The sequence below is a fragment of the Podarcis erhardii genome, assembly GCF_964252035.2.
Source record: "Podarcis erhardii genome assembly, chromosome: 1".
NCBI lineage: Eukaryota > Metazoa > Chordata > Lepidosauria > Squamata > Lacertidae > Podarcis > Podarcis erhardii.
Window position 1 is genome coordinate 16,542,687 of NC_138497.1, and position 26,851 is coordinate 16,569,537.

Below are 26,851 nucleotides of genomic sequence, written 5' to 3' on the forward strand. Positions count from 1 at the left end.
TGGCCAATTATCGCCCAGTCTCAAACCTCCCATTCTTGGGCAAGGTGATTGAGCGAGTGGTTGCTGAACAACTCCAGGCACGCCTGGAAGAAGCGGACCATTTGGATCCCTTCCAGTCGGGATTCAGGCCTCATCATGGGACTGAAACTGCCTTGGTCGCACTGGTTGATGATCTCCGGCGGGCTAGGGACAAAGGTGAGAGCTGTTTCCTAGTTCTGCTGGATCTCTCAGCGGCGTTTGATACCATCGACCATGACATCCTTCTGGACCGTCTTGAGGGGCTGGGAGCTGGGGGCACTGTCATACAGTGGTTCCGCTCCTTCCTCCTGGGCCGTGTTCAGAAAGTGGTGGTGGGGGATGAGTGTTCAGACCCCTGGCCGCTCACTTGTGGGGTGCCTCAGGGTTCTGTCCTCTCCCCCATGCTTTTCAACATCTACATGCAGCCGCTGGGAGCGATCATCAGGAGGTTTGGGCTGGGTGTTCATCAGTATGCAGATGATACCCAGCTCTACCTCTCTTTTAAATCAGAACCAGTGAAGGCAGTAAAGGTCCTGTGTGAGTGTCTGGAGGCGGTTGGAGGATGGATGGCGGCTAACAGATTGAGGTTGAATCCTGACAAGACAGAAGTACTGTTTTTGGGGGACAGGAGGCGGGCAGGTGTGGAGGATTCCCTGGTCCTGAATGCGGTAACTGTGCCCCTGAAGGACCAGGTGCGCAGCCTGGGAGTCATTTTGGACTCACAGCTGTCCATGGAGGCACAGGTCAAATCTGTATCCAGGGCAGCTGTTTACCAGCTCCATCTGGTACGTAGGCTGAGACCCTATCTGCCTGCGGACTGTCTCGCCAGAGTGGTACATGCTCTGGTTATCTCCCGCTTGGACTACTGCAATGCGCTCTACGTGGGGCTACCTTTGAAGGTGACCCGGAAACTACAACTAATACAGAATGCGGCAGCTAGACTGGTGACTGGGAGCGGCCGCCGAGACCATATAACACCGGTCTTGAAAGACCTACATTGGCTCCCAGTACGTTTCCGAGCACAATTCAAAGTGTTGGTGCTGACCTTTAAAGCCCTAAATGGCCTCGGTCCAGTATATCTGAAGGAGCGTCTCCTCCCCCATCGTTCTGCCCGGACACTGAGGTCCAGCTCCGAGGGCCTTCTGGCGGTTCCCTCACTGCGAGAGGCCAAGTTGCAGGGAACCAGGCAGAGGGCCTTCTCGGTGGTGGCGCCCGCCCTGTGGAATGCCCTCCCATCGGATGTCAAGGCGATGGACAACTACCTGACATTCAGAAGACATCTGAAGGCAGCCCTGTTCAGGGAAGTTTTTAATATGTGACATTTTAGTGTATTTTTTATCTCTGTTGGAAGCCGCCCAGAGTGGCTGGGGAAACCCAGCCAGATGGGCGGGGTATAAATAATAAATTATTATTATTATTAAATAATAAATTATTATTATTATTAAATAATAAATTATTATTATTATAAGTGCTTAGAATAAAAAAACAAAAACAAAGCAAAACTCACATGTTTTAGATAATTTTCACCAAATTTGCATTTAATCCCAGCTATTTCAGAGCTAGGTAATTAACATTAAAATGCCTGTTTCAAGACACCCGAGGAGTTTAAGTTTGATTAACCCAGGGGTGGGGAACTGTTTTCAGTCTGAAGGCTACTTTCTCTCATGGGCAACTTTCTAATAGCCACATGCCAGCGATTTGATAAAACCAGAAGCAAAAATGGGCAGGGTCAGAATGGGCAAAACAATGGAAGTGACTCTTACCTTTGCATAATACGCTACATCCCAGTTATGTAAAAGTCTAAAGGTTTTCTCTCTCACACACACCTTCACCAAACATTCAGGTGAGCAAGGAGCATTACCATAGTTCAAGGACAGTTCCAGCCAGGCAAAACCACTTGAGGTTGCAGAGCTTCTCTTGTCAGGGTGAAACCTAGGCAGAGTCCTAGACTCCCTAGCCCTGAATAAACCTTAAGGTGCCTCTGAATCATTTTGGCAAGTTCTCCTCCATGTCACATACCATGTGGTTCAGGGTGGACCCCTGACACTCCAGGGGTGTTTTCGTAGAGAGCAGGGAATTGGTAAGTCCACTCCCACAACCATCCTTTCACCTGTGATTCTCAGAATCCAACCCCATTACTTTGCATCAGCACTAGTTAACAACAGAAATGTATTTGGATTATGTTTTGAAGAACTTCCTCAAAACCATTCTCTATACTCCGTATAAAGAGATCCAAATTCTATTAGCAAAATGACAAAAACATAAGATTACATAACTGGTTTCCAATTTTAACGTATTTAGAATAAAGTTATATACAATAAGGGACGCGGGTGGTGCTGTGGGTAAAACCTCAGTGCCTAGGACTTGCTGATCGTATGGTCAGTGGTTCGAATCCCCGCGGCGGGGTGAGCTCCCGTCTTTCGGTCCCAGCTCCTGCCCACCTAGCAGTTCGAAAGCACCCCTAAGTGCAAGTAGATAAATAGGTACCGCTTTATAGCGGGAAGGTAAACGGCGTTTCCGTGTGCTGCGCTGGTGCTGGCTCGCCAGAGCAGCTTCGTCACGCTGGCCACGTGACCGGAAGTGTCTCCGGACAGCGCTGGCTCCCGGCCTCTTAAGTGAGATGAGCGCACAACCCTAGAGTCGGACACGACCGGCCCGTACGGGCAGGGGTACCTTTACCTTTATATACAATACTTGATGTTTGGCAGAACTTCCTATTTTTTAAGTTATAAGGAACATCACATTAACAGCTAGAGGATGTTGCAGTAAGCAAATAGCAATAGAGTGTATAGGGAGGAGGAATATTATTGGAATTTGAGGTTACTGACTGGTCACCATACAGGATAAAGAAGAGCTTGCACATAACATTTAAACTTTCTAACACTTCAAACACTACTTGCATGTTTCAAATGTACAGCCATTTACTACAGATGAAAGAGAAGGCACACAATTGCATAGAACTGCATAGATACATCCAACCACTTTACTTTAGTTATTTATGTGCTTGTGAGATACTTTTTGATATTCAGTACACAGACATTTGCCAATACTTGAATTCAAGTCTAGTAATAATAATGATAATAATAATAATAATAATTTACTTATACCCCACCTATCTGGATGGCTCCCAACAGAATATTAAAAGCATGAAATCAAATGAAGTGTCATATTTAAAGGCCAGTATTTCTAAATGGGAGCAAAGCTTTTTACCCAAGGCCACAGGATCACATGCTCTCCTCTTGGAGGAACAGCCTAACTAAACCTAACTGTAGCTAATGTTACACCAGTATTTGCATTTACCACCCTCACTAATAACTAGTGCTCTCTCTCAATTAGGATTTAAACTGGTTTCAGCTTCAAACTGTGGTTTCAAATCCAGGTCAGCACTACCAAGGCAGGTGATGGATTCATGCCAAAGAAAGAATACATAATCCTGGTCCCTTTTGTATGTGACCCACACTTTAGAAATACCCACAATTGAATCTGCATCATCTCCAAAACTCACTTAAGGGTTAATCCCTCTTCCCAAGGAAAACTGAAAACTGCAGTTCTGTGTTGGCAAGGCAAGTTTTTATAATAGAGCATCTCACAAAACCACAATCACAGAATCATAGAATTGCAGAGTTGGAAGGGACCTCGAGCGTCATCAAGACCTATAGGGGAAAACCTTGGCAGTTCAACTGGTGTGAATTTGATAACCTTTTATTGTGCCAATATGCCCAGGCAGAATAATTGTAAGCTTCGTAAATAGTGTGGGCCAAAAGTGGTATGTCAGAGGTTGAAGCGCTAAAAGCCATATTGGACGCTGCTCATGAACTGGGAAATATGAATGCCAAGGCTCTTTAAAAGCTGGAAATTTGCCGCCATCACCTATGGAATGGCATGCACTCATAGCCAACAGTGTGAATTTCATCTGTTCTCCAGTTCACTGTCAGCATCTGCAGTAGAAGCCCATTTGCTTTGCTTTCTGAAATGGTCCAGGGCCCCACAATAAACCAAAGCTAGTGTAGTCTTGGCTCTACAGTAGATGCTTGCTGAGAAAGAGCCCAAGAAGTTCTTAGCTAATTTTTGCCCCGACGTCACCGATGCACAATGTTATCGCATGCATTTTGGAATGTAATCTGCTGCTCGCGCCCCACGGCTACAATCCTATAGGCCATCTGGTGAGCTGGATGTGCAACAAGGTCACTAGCTCTTTTTCTCCCCACCTTCTCTCAATAGCACAGCTTGACGAGTCACTTTGGAAACCAGGCAAGTTCGAGAAGTGCTCTGAAGACTCAATCTTTGAGGGGAAAAGGTCAGAACCTCTGCTGTGCATGCCTAAATGAACCCTCCAAATTGAAGTCTGCAGTTGCAGAAATTTGCTCACTCTTACATTACCAACTTGCTTCTACGACAAGGATTACTGAAAGAAAGATAGTAAATACCTTTTAAAGCTAGCAGCTTCTGGAGTTCTCTGTTATTGGCAAGATTAAATCTTGAGGAACTCTGCCGTTTTTCTTTCTTCACTACAGGTTGTACAGGAGGTGTTTTGATTTTAGCTATCTGTGTTGCAGGTACAATGGTGCTGCTGGATTTTTTGCTTGCAACCTGTATATAAAGAATAATTAAGACTTCTTAAACAGAAGCAGTCAAACAATATAAAGCAGTCAACAATAGTTTTCACTTCTAATACCATTAGCACTAACTCCAAAGGGGTTTTCTTTTTTGGCTGTCACCACATATTTAAACCTATTTTAGAAAACCTTAAAGGGGACAAGTCCATAATGCCAAGAGACAGTCTCAAAAAGGTAACAAGTGCTGTAAGATTTGCTACACCCAATCCATGATCCAGAAAGGAAGCATCCTTGAGAAAATACCAATGTTCTTTACTTTGGGCAAGCTTTATGAAGCCTCTATTTTTGGCCTCACCCTTGGTGTGTCTATTTCACAAAAGCATAAAAATAAACCACAGTGCACATCTGATTGGACACCTGGATTGCCAGCAGTACATGTGAAAAGGATCTAGGGGTCTTGATGGATCACAAGCTTAACATGAGTGTGATGCAGCAGCAAAAAAAGCTAACACTATTCTAGGCTGCATCAACAGAAGTATAGTGTCCAGGTCAAGAGAAATAATAGTACCATGCTATTCTGCCTTGGTCAGAACACATCTGGAGTACTGTGTCCAGTTCAGGGCACCTCAATTTAAGGAGGCTATTGACAAGCTGGAACATGTGCAGAGGAGGGCAACCAAGATGATCAAGGGTCTGGAAACCAAGCCTTATGAGGGAATTGGGTATGTTTAGCTTGGAAAATAGGAAACTGAGAGGAGAAATGATAGTCATCTTCAAATATCTAAATGCCTCTCACATGGAGTTTCTCCTGCTCTCGAGGATAGGACCCAAACCAACGGATTCAAGTTATAAGAAAAAATATTCCAATTAAACATCAGGAAGAACTTTCTGACTATAAGAGCTGTTTGACAGACTCCCATGAGAGGTGGTGGCTCTCATTCCTTGGAAGTTTTTAAGCAGAGGTGGGATGCCATCTGTCATGTATGATCTAGTTGAGATTCCTGCATTGCAGGGCGTTGGACTAAATGACCCTCGGGGTCCCTTCCAACTCTATAATTCTATGATTAATGACTTTGTTTAATGTTGTATGCTGTTATACACATTCCAAAAGGATAGGGAGGCAAAGTGGCTAAATATGTCTCTTTAATACCCATGAGGTTCAGCAAGTCTATGATCCACGGACTTTGAAGAAAGAACTACGCTTGAAGAGCAGCTGTTAGAGGTTAGTTCACTGACTTTCCTGAACCTTTAAATTAGAATTGAGAACTTACTTTGTACCTGCATTATGGTATTAGGTAAAGTACACATAGCATTTCAGATTCCAAAAAGCAGTACTTTGTTTACAACAAGCTTGCATCTATTTTTAACACTCTTTGCTGTCACCTTCATTTTAAAAAGGGAAAACCGCTCATCAAAGTACCCTGTGTATAACTGAAACTCAATGCTTACTAGCATTTTTTCTTTGAATAAAAGCTTACAGGTTGGGGCTTAACAGCAAGTGGAGTTGCACCAGCAGACTCTTCCCCCATTGATGCTCCTGCCCACCCCAAAGGCAACAGTATGGAACTTCTGTATTTCCTAAAGAAGAAAAAGTTGCTTTAACCTCAGGAGAGAGTGAACTATGGATGCACTCTCTGAACTATGTTTGTATTTTCTTCCAATAAACACTTTCTTTCTCATGACTAGTGTACTTTACCTTCTACAGTGGTCTGTTGTCACACCCCCTCATAATTAATACTGTCAGTACTGTAGACCCAAAGGAATATGCAAGTTAATATTTTGCCCTCAGGCAAGGAAGGGGGGAATCCATGGAACTTGGTGTCTTTTTAATAAGGATATTCAATGAATTGTAAATAGGTGTACCATATCAGTCACACCACAAAGGCTCTTTGGCAGTTGTGAGCAGGGTCTACGGATGCACAGAAGGCTACTTAATGACAACTCTAAACGAATTACATCTGATATGATGCAATTGTGACCATCAGTATTTGGACTAAAGTAAGCAAGACAGATGCAGATGACTTAAAAAAAGATGAGTTCAGAAATAGATATAGCTGCTGCACCAACAAACTGCAGCTTTGCATCACCTCCTCTCCTCCTAGATGGTAAAGTCCAGTACCACAAAACAACAGTAGACTGCTGAGTTTCCCACCCTGCTCTACTTAGTTGCTGCTTGTGGTGTCAGAAAACTCAACAGTGTAACGACACCACACTTTTTTTTATATTCTACTTTTGGAATCAGCCAAGCAGCTCCCACTTTATGTAGTTCCAGCCTAACAGAATATAAAAGTTCAGCTGCAACCCTGGCCATGGATTCATTTTTAATTGGACTTCAGAGAAGTTGCATGAGATGTTTGAAATATGTTACCCATTTTACTAGTGCTTTCAGATCTACAGAGAAGATAACATAAAAGTAAGCACCACCATGAATTCAAATAAAATTATAAGATTTATATAGGTGTCTATAAATAATATATTTGTGGGATGCTGCCACTTGTGTTCTCCTTGTTCTTTGAATAGAGGACATTCTCTAGTCTTCACAATCTGGCATTTTTCACAAGCACTTGAAACAAAACAACATATGCTAGTACATTTCCAGAAAGAGAGGCTTAAGATTATACGTAAAATTAGCCCAAAGTACTCAAGACAGATACAGGGGAAGAGAAAGGTGGAGAGGTTAAGCCAGGGAATATTGGGCCATGGGAAAGCGTCAAACCACCCAATTTCTGCTTTTGAAATAAGCTTTGATTTTTGCACGCCGCAGACATTACAACCAGTTGAACGGATATAAGACTTTCCACCTAGCTAACGGATAGCTGCTGTTGAGAAGGCTAAGTGAAGCCAACTGCCATACTGAGCCTTTGGCCCATTTACTTGTGCTTTGTCGTGTAAGCATATGTGATTGTAGTGCTGATTCTATTTTCTGGGAAGCATCCAAGTGTATGGTTTCTGTGTATCCCTTTGTTCCCTAGCCATCAGAAATGGCACCAGGAGAGTCTGGTAGAGCTCTGCATTGTATAACACACAGAACATTCATTTAGCAAGGGATTTTTGCGCTTTTCCTGCATCACACCTTTAGCCATTAATAGCGCTTCAGAATATGAACTCACTATATATTTTCATATAACGAGACACAATTTCATACTGGAGACTAAAATGGTTCCCAGTATGTTGATAATTAATTTTACATACATGTACACAAAACAGATTAATATGTATTCAGACAATTTTTTTTAAATGGAATATTTAATTGTACCTGCACTATCGTCTTACATTCCAAAATGCACAATTATTCTGCCAGTAACAATTTAAGTGCAGAAACATTTGCATGTTACAGTCCTTGTGGTTTTAGCAACGAAAGATTATCTGCTGTGGGTGCTAGCCACCCCATGGCTTTGTTTGCATGATCAAATCCTGGCTTGTTAAGTCAGGATATGTACAAGCTGTATGCACATGTAGACAGCTCCTTTTCTACCACATTGATTCTCCCTTTGTGTGAACGGTAAAAATAAAATAAATAAAAAATGAGACCGGATTCAGAAGTCAAGTTTAAACCATGGCTAACTTCATTTCCTGGTTTGCCTCACCACCCACACCAAGTGAGGACTAAAGCAGCAGCAAAGCGGGGATGTGTGGGTGCATACTGCTCATGCGTATCCTGGCTGGTTGTGCAAATGTGGCCCATATGTTCAGCCACATCGCTGTCAATTCCCCATTCTCTCTCCATCCTCTTTCCCCCAGCAGCATAGTTTTTCTCTACAGCTCCTTCTCTTCGCAAATCTTATACCAGCTGTCACTGATGCGACAAGCTACGCTCATTTCTGGACCATAAGAGCTTGGCCGCAGTAATTTAGGCATTGGTAACTTCTCAAGACTGGATTACTGCAATGCACTCTATGTGGGGCTTCCCTTGTGCCTGAGCCAGAAACTGTGCAGAGTGCTTCAGCCCAGCTGCTGACAGGAATGAGAAGCTGTCTAGATGAGAAACACCTCTCCTTAAAGAGATCTGCACTGGTTGCCCATTTGCTACTGGGCCAAACGCAAGGTGTTAGTATATAAAGCATTAGCTGCTTAGCACCAGTTTACTTGCAGAATCACTCCACCGCTTCAATCTGTGGAAATGGCACATGTTTTATCTCTTTTTCCATTATGGTTTTAATAATCTTTCAAATGTTTTTAATGTTTTATTTTATATTTGTGCAAAGAGGTTTCCTTATTATAAAGTGGCATATAATTTTTGGTGAAATGAAGAGGGAAGCAGATTTTCCTCTCAGATTTTCCTCTGGGAGCCACAAGGGATCATATGAACACATGCCTAGCTGACACAGAAATCACCCTCTTGCTCCAACATGCACAGCAGAAGCTAGTCTCCCCATGCATCAGAGGAAGTGGGCAGAAACAGCCAAGTATTCTAGCCCCAAGTCACAGGCACAGTATCTATCCTGTCCCACTGATTTGATTCTCGTCTGGGAAACAGCAAGTCTGCTTGCATGCAGCAGTAGCAAGTCATGTTGAAAATTAGGTGCAACAGGGCCCCACCCATGCTGCACCACCAGCATACAGGAAATACAACGAGGATAGGTGCATACTATTACATCAAAACCCTTTGAGTACTATCCGGCTGCAGTAACAGGGTAAACACTTTTGACACACTTTGGAAACTTTTAAAAGGACAGAGAGATTGTGTGGGGGAGAGGGGGGCTCGTTTAATTTCACTGTAAACAGTGACAATAAAGTATTTCTATTTCTATCATGCTTAAAAACATTGCTTAAGTAGTTCAGCTAAAGATTTGACAAAAGCATTAAAGAATGTGTTAACAGTAACAGACATATTATTTCCCTATGCCTTTTTATTGAATCACAGAATTGTAGAGTTGGAAGGGACCCCAAGGATCATCTAGTCCAACCCCCAGCAATGCAGGAATCTCAACTAAAGCATCCATGACAGATGGCCATCCTAAAAATGTCACAATAGTAACACATTCCAAGTGCTGAAATCAGCATTTGTCAGCACCCAGAAATGCCAAACCAAATCATTTTAAAACATAAAATGAGAAAGCTGTACTTTCATGAAAAATAAGACCCAATGGAACTTGCGTATAGGCAAATGCGTACATGATTGCAGCCTTAAGAACAAATCTGTAGAATGTACAGTACATTTGGCAGTCCTTCATGAGTCACATGAGACATTCATTTCCAAGAGTCTATGCACTGTATCCAACTAACGTCCACTCAGGGTAGACCCACTGGAATTAATGGACCTAAGTTAGTCATGCCAATTAATTTCAGTGGGTCTACTCTATTAAAAACTGGTACACCACCATACTTTTAAAAGGCAAAAATATAGATCCCCAATCATTGTAGCACAATTTTCCTAAATGTTCAAAGCACCTGAAGTGTATTATCTCAAGATTTCTTACAACATTCCTGTAAGGTAAACCAGCTCTATTATTCCCGTATTTCAGATTGGGGGGCAGGGAGAGCTAACAAACAGCAGTTTGCCTAGTTACCCAGAAGTTCATGGTAAAGAGAACAAGCCCCATTGAGAGAGTTTTACTCTTAAAGGTGGCATACAGGTCAAAACTGAATTTCTTAACTACAAAGAGAAACGCTGAGGAACAATTTTTAATCACACTTTGAGAACTTCACATTACTACTTCTCACAAAACAAGGTCACTAAGGCACTTCACTTTGTAGTTTTTAACTGAGAAGTTGCTAGTGATACAAGAGGGACTGGAAAGCACTGCCAAATATCAACAAAGGAATTTATAAAACATCAGTGTAAACATTTCTGAAAGAAAGCAAAAAGTTTAAATTTGTAACATTTACCTCCATGTCCAGATTATCTTGCACATCTTTGCTACTTTTCCCACTTTTCCCTGCTTTCGGAGGTTCCTGAAATTTACAGAGACATGTAAGTTTCCCCTACTTAGAAATAGAAACAGTACAATTTCGGTTACAAAATCCCTGAAATAAAATAAATGGCAACACATGCTTACTATAAAAGAGAAGATGTTAGGTTTCCATTTACTCTCTCTTAGCAAGCAGCATAGTTTTCAAATCAAGATCAACTACCCCAACGCAAGTAAAAGGAAACATGCAATAGTTTTGAAATTTCAAGCAAAGCTGTCAGAAAGGAGATGGAACAGGGATGGGCAATAAAGCTGCAGAAAGTATTATGGCCATCAACCATTGCTTTCTAATTTTTAAGAACAGCTTAGAAATCTAGACAGAGACACTGGGGTCTGAGCAATTTCAAACTCTGAAGAATTGTAAGGAGGCTGGATGGCCACAGCTAGTACAGAAGAAGCTCAGGGAATATATCCTACGGTTGCAAAGATGCAACAGGTGATCCATGACATCACCTTCAGTACTATGATCCTGAGGTCTACTTTAAACTTTGACCCCACGTGTTCAAACTGAAAACTATGTACAACAGAGAAGACATGCAAGTTCAACGCTCACTCCCATAACTTTGTAAGTTTATGACAGCAGGACTAAAGTGTAAACCAGACCTGAGCACTTCAGAACACACCTGACAATTAGAACCCAGGTTAACAGCCATCACAGAGCACCTGGATTTGTCCTTTCCCTAAATTTATTGGGATTTATTTGGCCTGTACTACAGCCTTTTTTTGTCTGTTGGGGTAACAGTGAGATACAAAAGATAGAAGACAGTGCAATAAGCACACAAATTCTGAACAGATGTGCAGATGTTGCATGAAATTCAACACTACAGGGTCCTATTAAGTGGAAGAGGAGCCTTTTATCACAGTTTTAGCGCTAAAACAAGACTTCTTGGAATGTCTAAAAGAGGCCAGGTTTCTGCCTCAGTTACCCTGTCAATTAGGAGACAAAGGACAGGTTTTACTTAATATGCCCAGTCAATGGAAGCCCTGTGGCAAGGATGTTTGCTTCTGCAATAGTTTCCCCACCTCCAGAACCACACACATAGGGAGGACCATTCCATCTGGCAATCACACAGCCTGATCCTATGTATGCTTATTCAAAATACATCTCATCAAGCAGCAGCACTTACCACCAAGTACCTGTGGATAGGATTGCAGCATTACTTAAGATTTATGCCTAAACATCACTCACTTCAAGGCAATCATGTCTGTGTCAAGATGCCAATATGTTTCCCTACCCAAGCAGGAGGATGACATGTTAAACCTTAACATTTGTTTTAATTGCCTCTTTTTGCAAATACATGACAGAGCCAAATCCAGAAAGCTGACAAGCATATCTGGAAGTTTGTTAGGACATGCCCCAATTAAAATATAAATAAACAAACAACACCGATTCCACCATACCAACTCTGTTGTGTATTTCCCACTGGCCTTAGCCATGCCAGCCTTTGGCATGATAGACTCCCCTCTCCCCTCCAAAAGAAACCCACCCACTTTTTAGCAAGGAATACCAGACACCTCCAGAAACCAACCTCAAAGCAAGGGGTGCTGAGCCGCCCTAAGCCTGCTGCAACAACGACGACTAAAAGACTTAACTCCCGCGCCACAGTAAACCTGTTAGTCCTTTAAAAAAAAGCCACAAGACTCTTTGTCGCTTTATCCCCCCAAAGTACAAACTCGTGCCTCTTGCCCTTTTGTTACCCTTTTCGAGATCCGTGTGGGAGCCTGCGCGTAAAGTAATGAAGCGCGGCGCGCGTGCGCGGATAATGGAAGGCGCGTGTCTTAGGTATACGTGTGTACACAGGGACGCGTGTGTTTTAACAAATCTTCAGGGAAGAAGAAGAAGCAGATGCTCTCAGGAGGTACATCTTTCAAGCCCTGTGTGTCTTTTCAGACCACCCTCCCCGAAGCCCAGCCAGTACTAGCGACCCCCCGGACCCCCTTTCCCACCTCCTCCACCTCCCAAACTCCAGCTTCCCCCGCAGGCCTGCCTGCACCCCGCCAGCGACACCCTCCCCGGGGCCTGCTCCTCTCCCAGGACCTCCTCCAGCCCGCGCCTCCTCCTCAGGCCTGACCTGGCTCACTTTCTCCTTCTTGTTTTTATTCGGCATGGCCGGCTGGGTGGGCGGCTGGGGGCCCGCCAGGCCGGAGAGTCTCAGCCTCCCACGGCGGGGACGGTGGCTCCCCCTTCCTCCTCTTCTTCCCCGGGGCTGCCGCTGCTACTTCACCGGCCGGCCAGCCGGCCTGCCTCGCCTCCCTCCCGGCGGAAGCTTCTCCCCTCTTCCCTCCCCCCCCTCGCAACCAGCCAACCAACCACCCCGCCTTCTCGGACTCCCAGGAGCGGCGGCGGCGGCGGCAAAGGAGAGGGAGGGAGGAGGCGGCGGCCTCAGTCGGCAACTCTCGCTCCACGGCGGGGCGGGGCCCCTCCTCCATTGGCTGCGCCGCGTCACGTGGCGCCAACGTTGCTCTTCCTCCTCCCCCTCCTCCCCGGTACCTTCCACGTCCCCTCCCCCTCCCTGACGCCGACGCCGCTTTGGCGGAAGAGGCAAACTTCTCCTCACGAAGCCGCGGCGGGGGGGGGGGGGGAATAGTCGGTTTCCCGCCCTTTTCCCCGCCTGCCTGAGGGAAGGAGGAGAACCTCAGCCCTATCGCCCCCAAACTGGGGCGGGATATGGGGTGGGTGGGAGAAAAGAGAGAGAGACTGAGCGCATCACATGTGCCATGCGTGCTGTGTGTTCTTTGCCTGAAGCCCTCAGGTGTGTTTTGTGTCCCATTGCCAGCGTCGAAGCTGCTGGTCTGTTCAGGTGTACATGAAATTAAGGAGTGCCAGCTTGTCATTTGTCTCAGGCAGCCTTGGATCAGCCTTGTCTCAGCTAAAAGACGACCGAAAGCAGTGGTCCTCTAAACTTTTTTCCCTCTTGGCCATACTTTCAGAATAAAACTTTGCTCGTGTCACGCTGAATTTTTTTTTAATTTATTCATAAGACATCTACTGGAAAACACGACTAGGATGGTCCTCATCAATCTTTTTTTTTTTGAATTCTTTTTTTTAAATTTCACTTAAATAACCAAAAAGAAAAACAAATAAACAGTTACAACAGTTACATAAAACCCCCAAAACACATCATCAATCTTAATGCTCTTGCTCTTTTTGGAAAAAAAATAATCTGTATTCTGCAAATTAAAAAAAGAGAAAGATACTATACAACACTCTGTTTATTTTGACATAGGACATCTTCCCTGGGAAACTGTTTTTCATTTGTTACACCTGGCGAAAATATTCAATCTCTTTTGAAAACATCCAGTCCAGTGTTTGAGTACCTTTGGTAGAGTTTTTTTGGGGAATAAGTTCCCTGGTTACCGTTGTACTGTACATTTTAGGAACAAAATGAGACAACCGTGTAATTAAACACACTGAGCTGGCAGTCCATAAAGGAGCAGGTGGAGATCAGTAGCTTTAGTCACATAACTTGGCCGGTGTTTTTTTTAAAAAATGCTTTGTAGTATTGTGGGCCAACTTATGCAGATGTAAGCTACGCAAAGAAGAGAGCACCACCTGTACAATCTTTCTTTACTTTGCCAGTAGCGTTTGTTATACATGTAAACAAATGAACTGTATTACGAGTCCAGTAACAGAATGCTATCATGCTAGGAGCAGCAACAAAATAACTCTGCATATACTGGGATTTCTGAACTTTTTATCTTTGGCTCTAGAATATCAACTTCCCTTTCAAACAATATTGCACATATAATTTACAGCCTAATCTTATTGATCCAGTTTAGCTACAGCAGCACAAACAATGCGTTGGATCCAAAGAGGCACCAGGAAAAGAGAAACAGCAGCTCCATAAAATCTTGAGCAAGAATCCACTCACAACATTATTCAAGGTAGATTCCATAGCTGATCTCACATGTCCAATTGCACAAGCAACAGTTGCAAGTTGCTCTTGTGCAAGTAGAATAATATATTTGGATTTATGACCTGACTACCCATTATGTTAACAACATGATTAGTAAATCTCATCACAGGTTTTTAAAAATTAATTACTAGCGGGGTGGGGGGGGGAGCATGCTTGACACTGGCACCACAGCACACAGGGAGGAGCGATCTTGGAAAAGCTGCCCCCCCCCCCGCATGACAAGTAGCATTAGGCAAAACCTCCCATTGGTACCAAATGCTAATTTACTGAGACTGCAGCTGGGAAGAGAAGGTTTAAACCTCCCCTCCTGTCACACTGAAGCACCAATGACAATTCACCACATACACACCTGCACCTGGTGTATGTGTGTGTGTGTGTGTGTGTATATATATATATACCCTCAATATGATTGCTAATCATGCCATTAGCATAATGTGTAATTAGGCCCTGAGTTTCACTTTTCTCAAACAGTATTCTAGTGCAAAATATAAAACAAACCTTCCATTAACAGAATGCACCACCTGCATGTGGTAAACATAAAGGGCCCCTGGACGGTTAAGTCCAGTCAAAGGTGACTATGGGACTATGGTGCTCATCTCGCTTTCAGGCCAAGGAAGCCGGCGTTTGTCCACAGACAGCTTTATGTGTCATGTGGCCAGCATGACTAAACTGCTACTGGCGCACGGAGGACCGTGCTGAGTGCCAGAGTGCACGGAAACGCTGTTTACCTTCCCGCCACAGTGGTACCTATTTATCTACTTGCACTGGCATACTTTCAAACTGCTAGGTTGGCAGGAGCTGGGACAGGGCAACGGGAGCTCACCCCTTTGAATGGATTCGAATCGCTGACCTTCTGATCAGCAAGCCCAAGAGGGACCATGTGGAAGAAGACCTAATTTGACCCAGTCCATTGACTTTTGCTGTGGACTCTATAGCTCCCTGACCATATTGGCTGTGAGTCCCAGAGGACCTGTTCCCTCTATTGCAGGCCTTTTCCCACCAGGCCTGGGAGGGCAGGGTTTTGATTGACTCCAACTACAAAAGCTGAGGCTGCTGAAGAAGCCATGGACCATCTTGGGTGTCTCTTAGTCCAGACCCAAGTCATGCAAACTAAGGCCCGGGCCCGAATCCGGCCCAATCGCCTTCTATATCCAGCCCGCAGATGGTCCGGGAATCAGCGTGTTTTTACATGAGTAGAATGTGTACTTTTATTTCAAATGCATCTCTGGGTTATTTGTGGAGCATAGGAATTTGTTCATTCCCCCCCCCCCAAAAAATATAGTCCAGCCCCCCACAAGGTCTGAGGGACAGTGGACCGGCCCCCTGCTGAAAAAGTTTGCTGACCCCTGACCCCTGACCCTCCAAGTGTGCCTATTTTCCAGGAACACCCCTGATTTAGAGAAGCCACCCTTGTTTCTAATTTGATCTCGGAATGTCCCACTTTTCCTTAGGATGTCCCTATTTTCACTGGAGAAATGTTGGAGGGTATGGAGTTATATGACCCCCCGAGCCATCTGAAGGCAATCCTGCATAGGGAAGTTTTTAAAAAATGTTTAATGTTTTATTATGTTTTCATATATGTTGGAAGCTGCCCAGAGTGGCTGGATCAACCTAGTAAGATGTTTGAGGTATAAATAGTAAAATTATCATTATGGAATGGGATGTCCCTATTTTCATCGGAGAAATGTTGGAGGGTACGTGAACCACCATTGGCAGGACTGGCAGCAACAGCAGCTGATATGTTTCATGCTTATAATACTATTTCATTCTTTTGCCAGTTATGCACATTTTATATTTGAATTACTTTGGTAATGTTTTATTTTGAAATCTTTAAGATAATATTTTAGTTTCCTGTTAATTATGCTGCTTTGAATGTATACTTTAAATTTCATAGAATCATAGAATTGTAGAGTTGGTATAGAAATGAAAAGAAAAAATGATGATGCTGACGAATAAATGAATTTCACAAACCAACACAGCACCACAACTTCTTCACCACAAATGCCGTGCAATAGCTGTGCTTCATCTGAACAAAAATATAACAACAGAGAACCGTATTATAATTTAAACCAATCTAAAATGTTGTTTATTTTTATTTTTGCATTGGGTTTTATATATTTGGCCCGCACAAGCAGGAGCGTGTACCATGTAATTGTGATGTGCCTAGCCCACAGGCTGAATTTCCATTGAATCTGTGCCACAAAGACAAAATGTCAGCTTATCCTAATACAAAGGAATGTAACTTCACAGCTGTAAATCATTTGAACTCCTTATGTCTCAGCTCTACGGTAGGGATAAACAAGGACCCATTTATGTATTCATTTAACTACTAGCAAAATATCCATCATTATAATGGGATGTGTTTATGGAGAGGAGGATTACATTTTCAAGGGCACCTTGGGGGAAGCACACCGATAAACATTTTACCTTTCTCAGTCTCTGCCTCCAGACCTGATCCCTGTTGCTAAAGGGCAGCCATCCAGTGTCAGGGACACTCCATAAAAACTTTCCCAAGGGCACCACTTCCCTTATTTCCATAAAAGCAAACAGCAGCTGTTCCCTAAGATGGGAGAATATTCAGGAGTGCCAACAAGAACACTATTAGGGATGGAGGTGAAGCCTGCTTCCTGCCTATGGCGACTCCACCCTTTGAAAATTAAGCCTGCTCTTATCTGCATAGTCCCACACATTTCATCTGCATAATCCCATTCTGGGTTCTGTTCCCAAGGCCACATCTACACTATACATTTAAAGCACTATTATACCAGTTCGAAAGCACATCAAAGTGCAAGTAGATAAATAGGTACCGCTCTGGTGGGAAGGTAAATAGCATTTCTGTGCGCTGCTCTGGTTCGCTAGAAGTGGCTTAGTCATGCTGGCCACATGACTCGGAAGCTGTACGCCGGCTCCCTCAGCCAATAAAGCAAGATGAGCGCCGCAACCCCAGAGTCGGTCACAACTGGACCTAATGGTCAGGGGTCCCTTTACCTTTTATACCACTTTAACCGTCATGGCTTCTCAGGGGCCACTCTTGGAAACCACACAGATGTTGATGATTTCATGGCTGCTGCTTCTGTCCCCCTCCCCTGCCTGCCTGCCTGCCAAATCCTTGTTTACTGGCACCGGCACCAAGTAGGGGGGGCCAAGGCTCCCCGAAAATTATCTACGAAGGGGTCTGGGTCCCCATACCCCCCCCAGTTCTGTGGCAGCCGTGCGCACATGCCACAGGGCATGCTTGCATGTCATGCTGATGTCACACAGCCCCGGGGCCCCACAATCGTGGGGGCAAGGCGGCACACCTGTTTACTGGAGTTTTAGGGCTGCAGCACTGGCTTCCAGGTTCTGGGAAAGGGACCCCCCCCCCCACTTTTGCTTGCTTATCTGGTGGAATTGGGTTTTGTCCCCTGAGGTTGCTGCCCTGTGGTTTCCCCTAAATAATACTGGGGACACTGTGGTTTGTATCCCCCCTCACAGAGCTAAAATTTTCAGGGTAGTAAATCCTATCAATCCCTTTCCCCAGGGGACTTGGGACGCTCAATGATGCCACCGCTGCCCCTCTCAGGAGCCAACAGGAGAAGAGTACCCATTGTGGACAATGTTCTGTATTCAGTGGTCTGTGTTTGCCTGAGCTAGACTAAGGAATCTGAGCTCCTATGTTCTGATTTGATACATGATGTCCAATCACAGAACATTTCATAATTTGGGCCTCTGCCAATGGCCCTTGAACTCTGAGTTGTGATTCGCAGCTTGGAAGTTTAGACAGCCAATCATGTTGGGAGTGGGAGTGGCCCAGGCTTTCAAGAATGTATATAAGCAGTTGCTTTGCCCCTGCTTCCCAGTTATGTAGTTCAATATAGGTTCTTGCTGTTATCACCGTGTCTTGCCTGGTGGGAACCCACCTACACTTCAGATAGCTAGCCAAGGGCTTCCCTAAACCTGGAACCAGCACAGAGGGCAAGTCATAGAGGAGATTAGACTGCACACACACATTGGGGGGGCCACTAGGGGGCGCATCGGAAGATGGCTGACAATAACATCTCTCTGACCCACACGAGGTAATTCGGAGGCTATGGTGGGAGTAATTAGCCTCCCTACCCCCCCCCCAGGATGGTGGGGGGGGGACTGCCTTGCCTGCTGTGCCCTATACCACCCCCGAATTTGTGGGGATGGGGGCACTAGGCACAAAGCCCTCCTGTGGGATTCCGGTGCTCCTGGACGCCGTCCCTGATCCGCGCCACTAGCTGCAAGAACTTCAAAAGAAACAATTTGGATGAAGGAATGCACATATTTCAAGGAAGGAGGGGGAGTAAAGACTGCTAACAGAAGAGATCTCTGATAAAACAAGACAAGATTAAATCATGAGAAGATACACCAAGACTCGGTATGGCAAATGACTGATGGGGGAGGGGGAAAAAATTTCCTTTCTTTCCTTATGTGATTAAACAAGAATCCCCTCTCCTCATGAGTCAGAAATGTCGTTTTAAGGACTTAAGCTGTGGATTTAAGGCTGTGTGGAGATAAACTTTCGAACCAAAGCATGTTTTAAGAAGAGCATGGAATGTATAAGAGCTTTGGAATGACGCAGTTAAAAATGCCGTCGCCATATTGGGAAGTTCTGTCGGAGGACTTGAGTCTGGGAGGAGAAATAGAGAAATAGAGCTGTTTTTATATTGTGGGTGAAACTCCTCAGAGGGACTTAAGAGCGACAGTTTTGCGAGATTAATGATGGAAAGAGCGATGTTATCTATGAAGGCGATGATATATGGAAACCATCTCGATTTGAGGATTGGAAGAACGGAAAAATTCACACAGGATTATTATTGGTGTTTATCGGCTTAAGGAGACTATCAGAAGAGATCATAAAGAAAAAAGAGAAAATATATGAACAAGATGTGATGTGGAAACAGCAAGATAAGACTGGATAGAATTATGAACTCTGTTTGGACTGATTTGGACTGATTTGGACATTAACGCAGTAGCAAGAAGATGATCAGAATCCCCCTTCGGATCTTGAAATATGGGTCCCCCCAACAAAATTTAAAATTCGGCTTTGTAATTCGGAATTTATGTGATGTGATTTAATTTGATTTGATTGGCTGGTTAATAAAAAATATTTTTTTTAAAAAAAAAAGACTGCACACACATTATACATTTAAAGCACACCCCCCCCCCCAAGAATCCTGGGAGCTGTAGTTCATTAAGGGTGCTGGGAGCTGAAGCCCCATGAGCAGAAAACTACAGTTCTCATGTACAGTGGTACCTCGGGTTACATACGCTTCAGGTTACATACGCTTCAGGTTACAGACTCTGCTAACCCAGAAATAGTGCTTCAGGTTAAGAACTTTGCTTCAGGATGAGAACAGAAATCGGGCTCCGCCGGCACAGCAGCAGCAGGAGGCCCTGTTAGCTAAAGTGGTGCTTCAGGTTAAGAACAGTTTCAGGTTAAAAACGGACCTCCGGAACGAATTAAGTACTTAACCTGAGGTACTACTGTATTTTAAATGCATGGCATGTATGCAGCCACAGAGTACCGTGAGGCGGCCACAGGAGTCTTTTTCCAGATACAAAAGTCTTCAGATTGAATCGAGTTGTTGGGTGGGCAGATGGCAGAAATAGGGCAAATAATCCCTCTAGGCCCATCTCTGAGTGTTACTTGAAGGATTGTCTTCATTTCCACAAAACACGCATCTCTTTTTTTAATTCTTGCTTACTGCTCATGCTATTCATGGCATCAAATGCAGTATGAATTGCCATGCATCATGTTTCTAGGATACCATGCAAAGCATCCCTTAAAAAAAGAAAGGAAAGAAAAGCATATATTTCAGGCCAATCAGAATGCAGCTTAAAATATCCCTTAACCGTGGATCTGTTTTAAAAGGCTTTTAAAATACAGTGGTACCTCGGGTTACAGACGCTTCAGGTTACATACGCTTCAGAATGAATTACGTTCGTAACCAGAGGTACCACTGTATTAACCACAATCAAAACATGATGGAGACATTTGCCTCAGACTGGGAGGGGGAAAGATGTGTGAGCAGCTGTTTCACACACACACACACACACACAGAGAGAGAGAGAGAGAGAGAGAGAGAGAGAGAGAGAGAGAGAGAGAAAGGATTTATGTCAAAACTGAAATGAGACTACAAACTCTGAATAAATTATTGATGGCATTTTATCCTCGGATCAGCAAACTAGATCTCAAGGGTACTCGGGATAATGGATACAGAGGTTTCTGTCTCTAAGTAACTAGTTTATGAAAATGACTTTATGACAGTAGCCCATGTAAAATTAATTACCTGACAGTTTCATTCACAATCCGGTTCCTCTGATGTTGTAAGATTTCACACTGATCCTAAAAAATGTTCAGAGCTGCTGAGGTAACAGGGCACACACTAAGTGGTCTAAGGTCAATATTGCTAGAAGGCAAGGCAAGTTGAGCCATGGGAACACTCAGATTGCAGATACAAGCAGGTCTTGCTATCGGAACACAATGCATTCTCAGAAAATCATTTGTTAGGTGAGTGCTCACACAATTGATTCCTATAGGGACATTTTTAATGCGTTCCCAACCACAAAATTTTGACCCCAAAATTATGAGTGTGTGGGGGGAACCCAGGAAAATCCTCTGAAATCTTGCAGTATGCTTACTTATTTTCAATATTCACACAAGCAAATGCCGAGTTTACTGAAATGCAGAACTGCTTGTTGTAAATTTATTCCAGTCACTGATCTCCTATGAAAATAAGCACCACATTTTAAATTCTTCTTCGGTAGAATAAAGGGAATGGAACTTGTTAGTCACATGTGTGCCTTCAAATACCAGGGAAAATATGTCTGATGGGAAGCACAATCTCGGATCGCTGGAAATTTCCTACTGAATCATCCCACATAAAATACTCACTGTGTGACATCTGATGATGAACCTAAGGCAGCCGAAGCAATTAATAGGAATAAGTCAGGATTTTAATGTGAGGGCAACTCAAGCTGGTGTGATAAATGCTCCATATGAAATAGAATTATGAGTTGCAACTTTTAGGCTGTGAACTAGGAGAGCTGCTGCAAAGCCAGAGTAGACAAAACTGGGCCAGATCGGCAAATAGTCTGACCTGGTATAAAGCTTTGGGAGGGACTGTGGTGATCACACAGGGTCCCTGGACGTTTCACAGTCTATTGATCCTGTACCACCACTTTATTCCTCGCTGCCACCACCCAGGCCCTACCTAGTACAATACTGAGTCCAGTCAGGGTTAAATTGGAACATGAACTTCTGTTTATTTATTTCAGATTAACAAGCGTGTTGTTTTCATAAAAGGCATCGGTCAATTACAATCATGGGGTGCCTATCCAGACCTATAACTTCCGCTACCTGCTCTAACTCACTAAACCACCTCTCAGATATTTACTTGTCTTCCTAGCCCCTAACTGTTCCTGACTCAGCTTATTTCGCTACACAAACTCAACCTACCCCCAGACTGTATCCTAATTCACTCCCACTCCAACCAACCACCCAACTTCCAACGAACTCCTCCTTCGCCCCTCCCAGAGCTGGTTTTATAGTCCCTCTGACTCCACCCCCTGGGTCCTGACTGGGCACCCTGTTTAACTATTTCACCTCCAGCACTCTCATATGTTAACGTCACAGGGACCAACACTCAGTGGCAGCGGGCACCCATTGCAACAATAAAATCCCATATTCAAACTCTAGTGCTGCTAGGTTTTTCTTTTTTTTAAAGGAGTCATGTATAATATATACTAATATTTTTTATTTATACCCCAGCCCAGTGTGCCCCAGCCACTCTGCGTGGCTTCCAACACATATAAAAACACAATAAAACATCAAACATTGATAGTAACAATCTGATCCAATATAAAAGTCACAATAACTTTAAAATAAACAACTTATATCAAACAAAGCAATATTCAAGAATCCATCAGAATCTAACAGCAAACAGTAAAATTAAACGTCAGCAAATAACACTTAAACAGTTTACACTCACACAATAAAGAATTACCAATCTATAATCAATAAAAATAACAGCAAAACACAATGCATAAAATACCGTCATAGGAGAGGTGGCAGATAAGTAAGGTATCAGGTTGAGGGCCCCAGGGAGCCATTGCCAGGTACTGGGCTCAATGGAACAAGGACTTGACCTTGTAAAAAGCACAGGATCATAGAACTGTATAGCTGGAACGAAGCCCAAGGGTGATCTAGTCCAACCCCCTGTCATGAAGGAATCACAGCTAAAGACTCCCTGAAAGATGGCCATCCAACCTTTGCTTTCGTTGTTGTTGTTTTGTCGTGTCCGACTCTTCGTGACCCCATGGACCAAAGCACACCAGGCACTCCTGTCTTCCAGTGCCTCCCGCAGTTTGGTCAAACTCATGCTGGTAGCTTCGAGAACACTGTCCAACCATCTAACCCTCTGTTGTCCCCTTCTCCTTCTGCCCTCCATCTTTCCCAACATTAGGGTCTTTTCCAGGGAGTCTTCTCTTCTCATGTGGTGGCCAAAGTATTGGAGCCTCAGCTTCAGGATCTGTCCCTCCAGTGAGCACTATGGGCTGATTTCCTTAAGAATGGATAGGTTTGATCTTCTTGCAGTCCATGGGACACTCAAGAGTCTCTTCCAGCACCATAATTCAAAAGCATCAATTCTTCAGTGATCAGCCTTCTTTATGGTCCAGCTCTCACTTCCATACGTCACTACTGGGAAAACCATGGCTTTAACTATACGGACCTTTGTTGGCAAGGTGATGTCTCTGCTTTTTAAGAAGCGGGCGTCTTGCAACCTTTGCCAGACAGGAGAGTTCACCACCTTCCAAGGTAGACTGCTCCACTGTTGGACAGCTCTTAGCACCAGAACGTTCTTCCTAATGTTTAGTCTGTGTTGTAAACAAAATCTGCCCTTATAGAGTCTTTTGTGGGTTCTCCATCGGTAAGAGAAGATAACAGAGGCCAACCTGAGAAAATTGAGAAGCAAAGCAGCTAGTAAGCCTGATCGTTATTAAAGCTGTTGCAACAGGGTGCTCTTCTCATACACAGCGGAGGAGCGGAGGAGGACCCAGAACAAAGGTGTGCCTGCCCTTATGTAGTCATTTTGAATTGCCCTGCCCTGGAGCTCAAGACCACACCTCCATACATCATACATACATCACAGAAAAGGCGGTCTACAACAGAAATCTGAGTGCGTTGTTTATCTCCTGTCTAGCAAGTTACCTGATTGCCTTATCTGATTGCCTCTGAAGAAGTGTGCATGCACACGAAAGCTCATACCTAGAACTAACTTAGTTGGTCTTTAAGGTGCTACTGGAAGGAATTTTTTTATTTTGTTTTGACTATGGCAGACCAACACGGCTACCCATCTGTAACTTATCTGATTGCCTTTTCTGGTAGTCTGGCCATTCATTTGAGATGGTAATCACTTAATTCCTGAGACAATGGGAAGGTTCCCTCACCCCCTCCCTCCTTGCAGAGAAACATTTGGTCAGTTTGGGAGTCAAAATGGTTTCAGGACTGTCTTCCTGTGCTGCTTCAGACATGTGGTTTGTATATTTATGTACGTGTTTGCTTGGTACATTTATGAACATTTATTTTATATATATATGACCTTAATTTTTTTAATACATCAGGATAGCCTTTCTTGCAGTTTGACTCTATTGGTTCAAGACATACCAGCTGGATCAGCAGAAAACAAGCTTCCTCCATCCTCTATGTGACAGCCCTCTGGTTTCTAATTCTATTTTTAATTTTTTCAGATGCATCAGGTTCTTTAGTTGCATTTATGTAGGTTTCAACCATTTTAATGGTTTTATGTTCCACCTGGTATTTCAATTGATTTTTACTCATTTATTGTGAGAGGAATGTAATGAGGTGGTATGCAAATGGCATAAGAATAGAAATTTTAAGAACAATAATAATGATGATTAGCTGGAGATAGACTTTGTTATGTACTGAAGTTCTCACCCTGGGCCAGCAGGAGGATACTGTAGATAGTTATGCAAATAAGGGATCGAAAGTGACGTTCAGTGATTGGATAGTTTTAGAAAATTGTTACAGTTGCGTTGTACTGGAGCTCTATATAAGCAGGCTGACTGAACCCTTCAGTTCAGTTCTGTTCTGGCCTGTGAATAAACAAGAGCTGTTTGAAGAATCGCTGTGTCGTCTGATATGTTCACCCACAACTTAACAGACTTCTCCTAGTAGTGGATGGGGGTGGCTGGGACAATATTTGTTGACTCTTACAACCCCCAGCGCCACCACCCACAAAGGTTGGGTGGTGAGCAAAACACTATGGAAAGCCGTGGCAGACAATGCAAGTGTAGTGAGAATCAGCAAAAGCCACCCCAGCAAGATTTCTCCAGTGGATCCAAAACATTCTGCGGATGGAAAGAGACATTCTGTCCATGGATGGTGAAATCGGTATCCAGTCTAGACATTTTAAATACACACAAGGTCAAGGAACTGACCGTTTGCTCCAGTGCAAACATTTTTTATTCTCAGATTCAGCGTATAATTGGGAGGGTGAAAACGATTGAACATGTTCTTAAAAGTATTGATTTCAGTAGGCATAAAATGGTTCTGGACTAAAGACTCCCCCCCCCCCCAATAAAGGCAATTTAATGAAAGCAGCAAAACAAAGCAGTGGTTTTTCTGCAAGGTAATAATTTATCTGCAGAGATAACCACAGCAGGCTTTGTTTTTTGTTTTTATTGGGAAGGAATAATGTCCCAATAGAAACACCTTCCGTGACCAACTGTTCATGGTATAAAGAGTAATAGCTAGCAGATGCTCTCAAACTCCAGTGGGCAGGGGACGATATGGTCACATTTAAATTAATTATGGGATCTGCATGGAGATGAAATAGATAGCATACTCAAATAACCTGATTTGGGTTTAAAGATAATATCATCATATACAGAGCAAGTCTTGCCGAAAAATCAACATAGCTTCTGGAAAGGTAATTTTCCTGTCTCACCGAACTTTTAACAGTCTTTGAGAGTGTCAAAAAGGAGCAATTAGATGTACTTGAACTTCAGAGGAGGGGGAAAAAATCTTCTGACCTTTTCCCCTCACCAAGAGGCTCCTGAGTAAACCTAGCAGTCACAGGATAAGAGAAGTGTTCCTGTGGATCAGTAAGTAACTGGTTCAGCTGTTAAGGAACAGGAAGCAGAGAGCAGCAATAAATGGCTAGTTCTCTTGAAGGAGAGATGGAGGAAATGGCGTTTCCCCAAGGGGCAGGTATTAGAACCTGCACTTTCTAACATGTGCATCAATGATCTGGAATTAGGGTGGTCAGGTTTGCTGATGACACCCAATTCTTCAGCGTGGTAGCAACAAAAAGGGATTTTGAGGAACTCCAAAAAGATCTCTCCAAACCAGCAATTTCCGGAGGGTATCACTGTTGGCTATGTTTGCACTATATAATCCTGTTCTGTGGTACACTCTCCCCTTGGTTATGGAAAAATCCCCGCAGAAGATCTTTTTGGCATCTTCTTGTTCTCCCAAGATTTGTAATAATTATGGTTTACGTCTTGCTTTCTTAGGTTGATTTCTCTCTTTGATTTCTCTTTCTCTTTTGTTGTTGTGATCTTATGCTGCTTTTTATGACTTTATGTTGCTTTTACGCTTAATTTTTGTGCTGGTACAGCTTTTGTACTGAGCATTGATTATATTTGCATTTCATTGATTTTAATTTGTAAACCAGCCAGAGGACATTCTAATAATAAAAAAGGAGAACGGGCATTAAAATGGCAAATGCGATTCATGAGAACAAAAGAAGAGCCCACTGGGTCAGGCCAGTGCCCAATCTAGTCCAGAACTGATGCAATTTATGGTACCTTTTCTCTGACACCCCCAATCTATGACACCACCTGTTATGCTCTGGATGCATATCCAGCATGCCAAAGAAACAGAGTGATGGGTGAAAAGGCTGGGGCGCCATGCACAAAGGAGGAGGAGAGAATGCTGCTGCCCTTATCTCCTGACTGAAAAGCAGATTTAAAGAGATAAGGGGAACCTCTAGCCCTGCTACCTGCCCAACCCTGGTTATTCACTGCAAGCCACTATTTCAGTCTCTGCTGGAAAAACTGCACCCATTTCATTCGTGTATGACAGAAAACCCTTATAAAACAACAAATTAGTCACGGACAATTATGCAGAATGTGACATTTCTATATTTAGATGAGAAGAAAGCGTCAGTGTTTGCTGTGCCTGCAAACTCTGCTCTTGGAAAGGACTAAGTGTTAACATCTTTATTGTGTTAGGTGGTGCATTTTTAACTCCCCAGTCTTCCCCCCTCTTTCTTCCTCAAACCTATGCATGCATAGGTCTTCTAAGGCATGTAAACAGTGCCCTCTTGCGGGAAATGCTTGTTCCAGCACAAATGAAGCTACATTTGTCATGAATATATATGTATGCATAAAGAACTGTGATTGCGTGGATCACTGA

The 26,851-nt window shown here is 43.6% G+C and overlaps 1 protein-coding gene and 1 long non-coding RNA gene across 5 annotated transcripts in view; both read right to left on the minus strand.

Annotated features, from left to right (window-relative positions):
• PPP2R5C (protein phosphatase 2 regulatory subunit B'gamma) overlaps positions 1-12,842 on the minus strand; it is an 80,956-nt gene extending 68,114 nt beyond the window's left edge. For 2 of the 4 annotated variants that reach the window (XM_081861771.1, XM_081861770.1), the window contains exons 1-3: positions 12,559-12,839; positions 10,404-10,469; positions 4,446-4,608 (exon numbers count right to left, since the gene is read on the minus strand). In XM_081861771.1, the coding sequence (XP_081717897.1) occupies positions 4,446-4,608; positions 10,404-10,469; positions 12,559-12,594 (265 nt within the window). In that variant the 5' untranslated portion in view covers positions 12,595-12,839. Of the gene's footprint in view, positions 1-4,445; positions 4,609-10,403; positions 10,470-12,558 lie in introns of those variants that run through there. The other 2 variants (XM_081861772.1, XM_081861775.1) reach the window with 2 other exon arrangements.
• LOC309345559 overlaps positions 1-26,851 on the minus strand; it is a 351,011-nt gene that overhangs the window by 71,049 nt on the left and 253,111 nt on the right. The gene's annotated exons all lie outside the window — the stretch shown is intronic.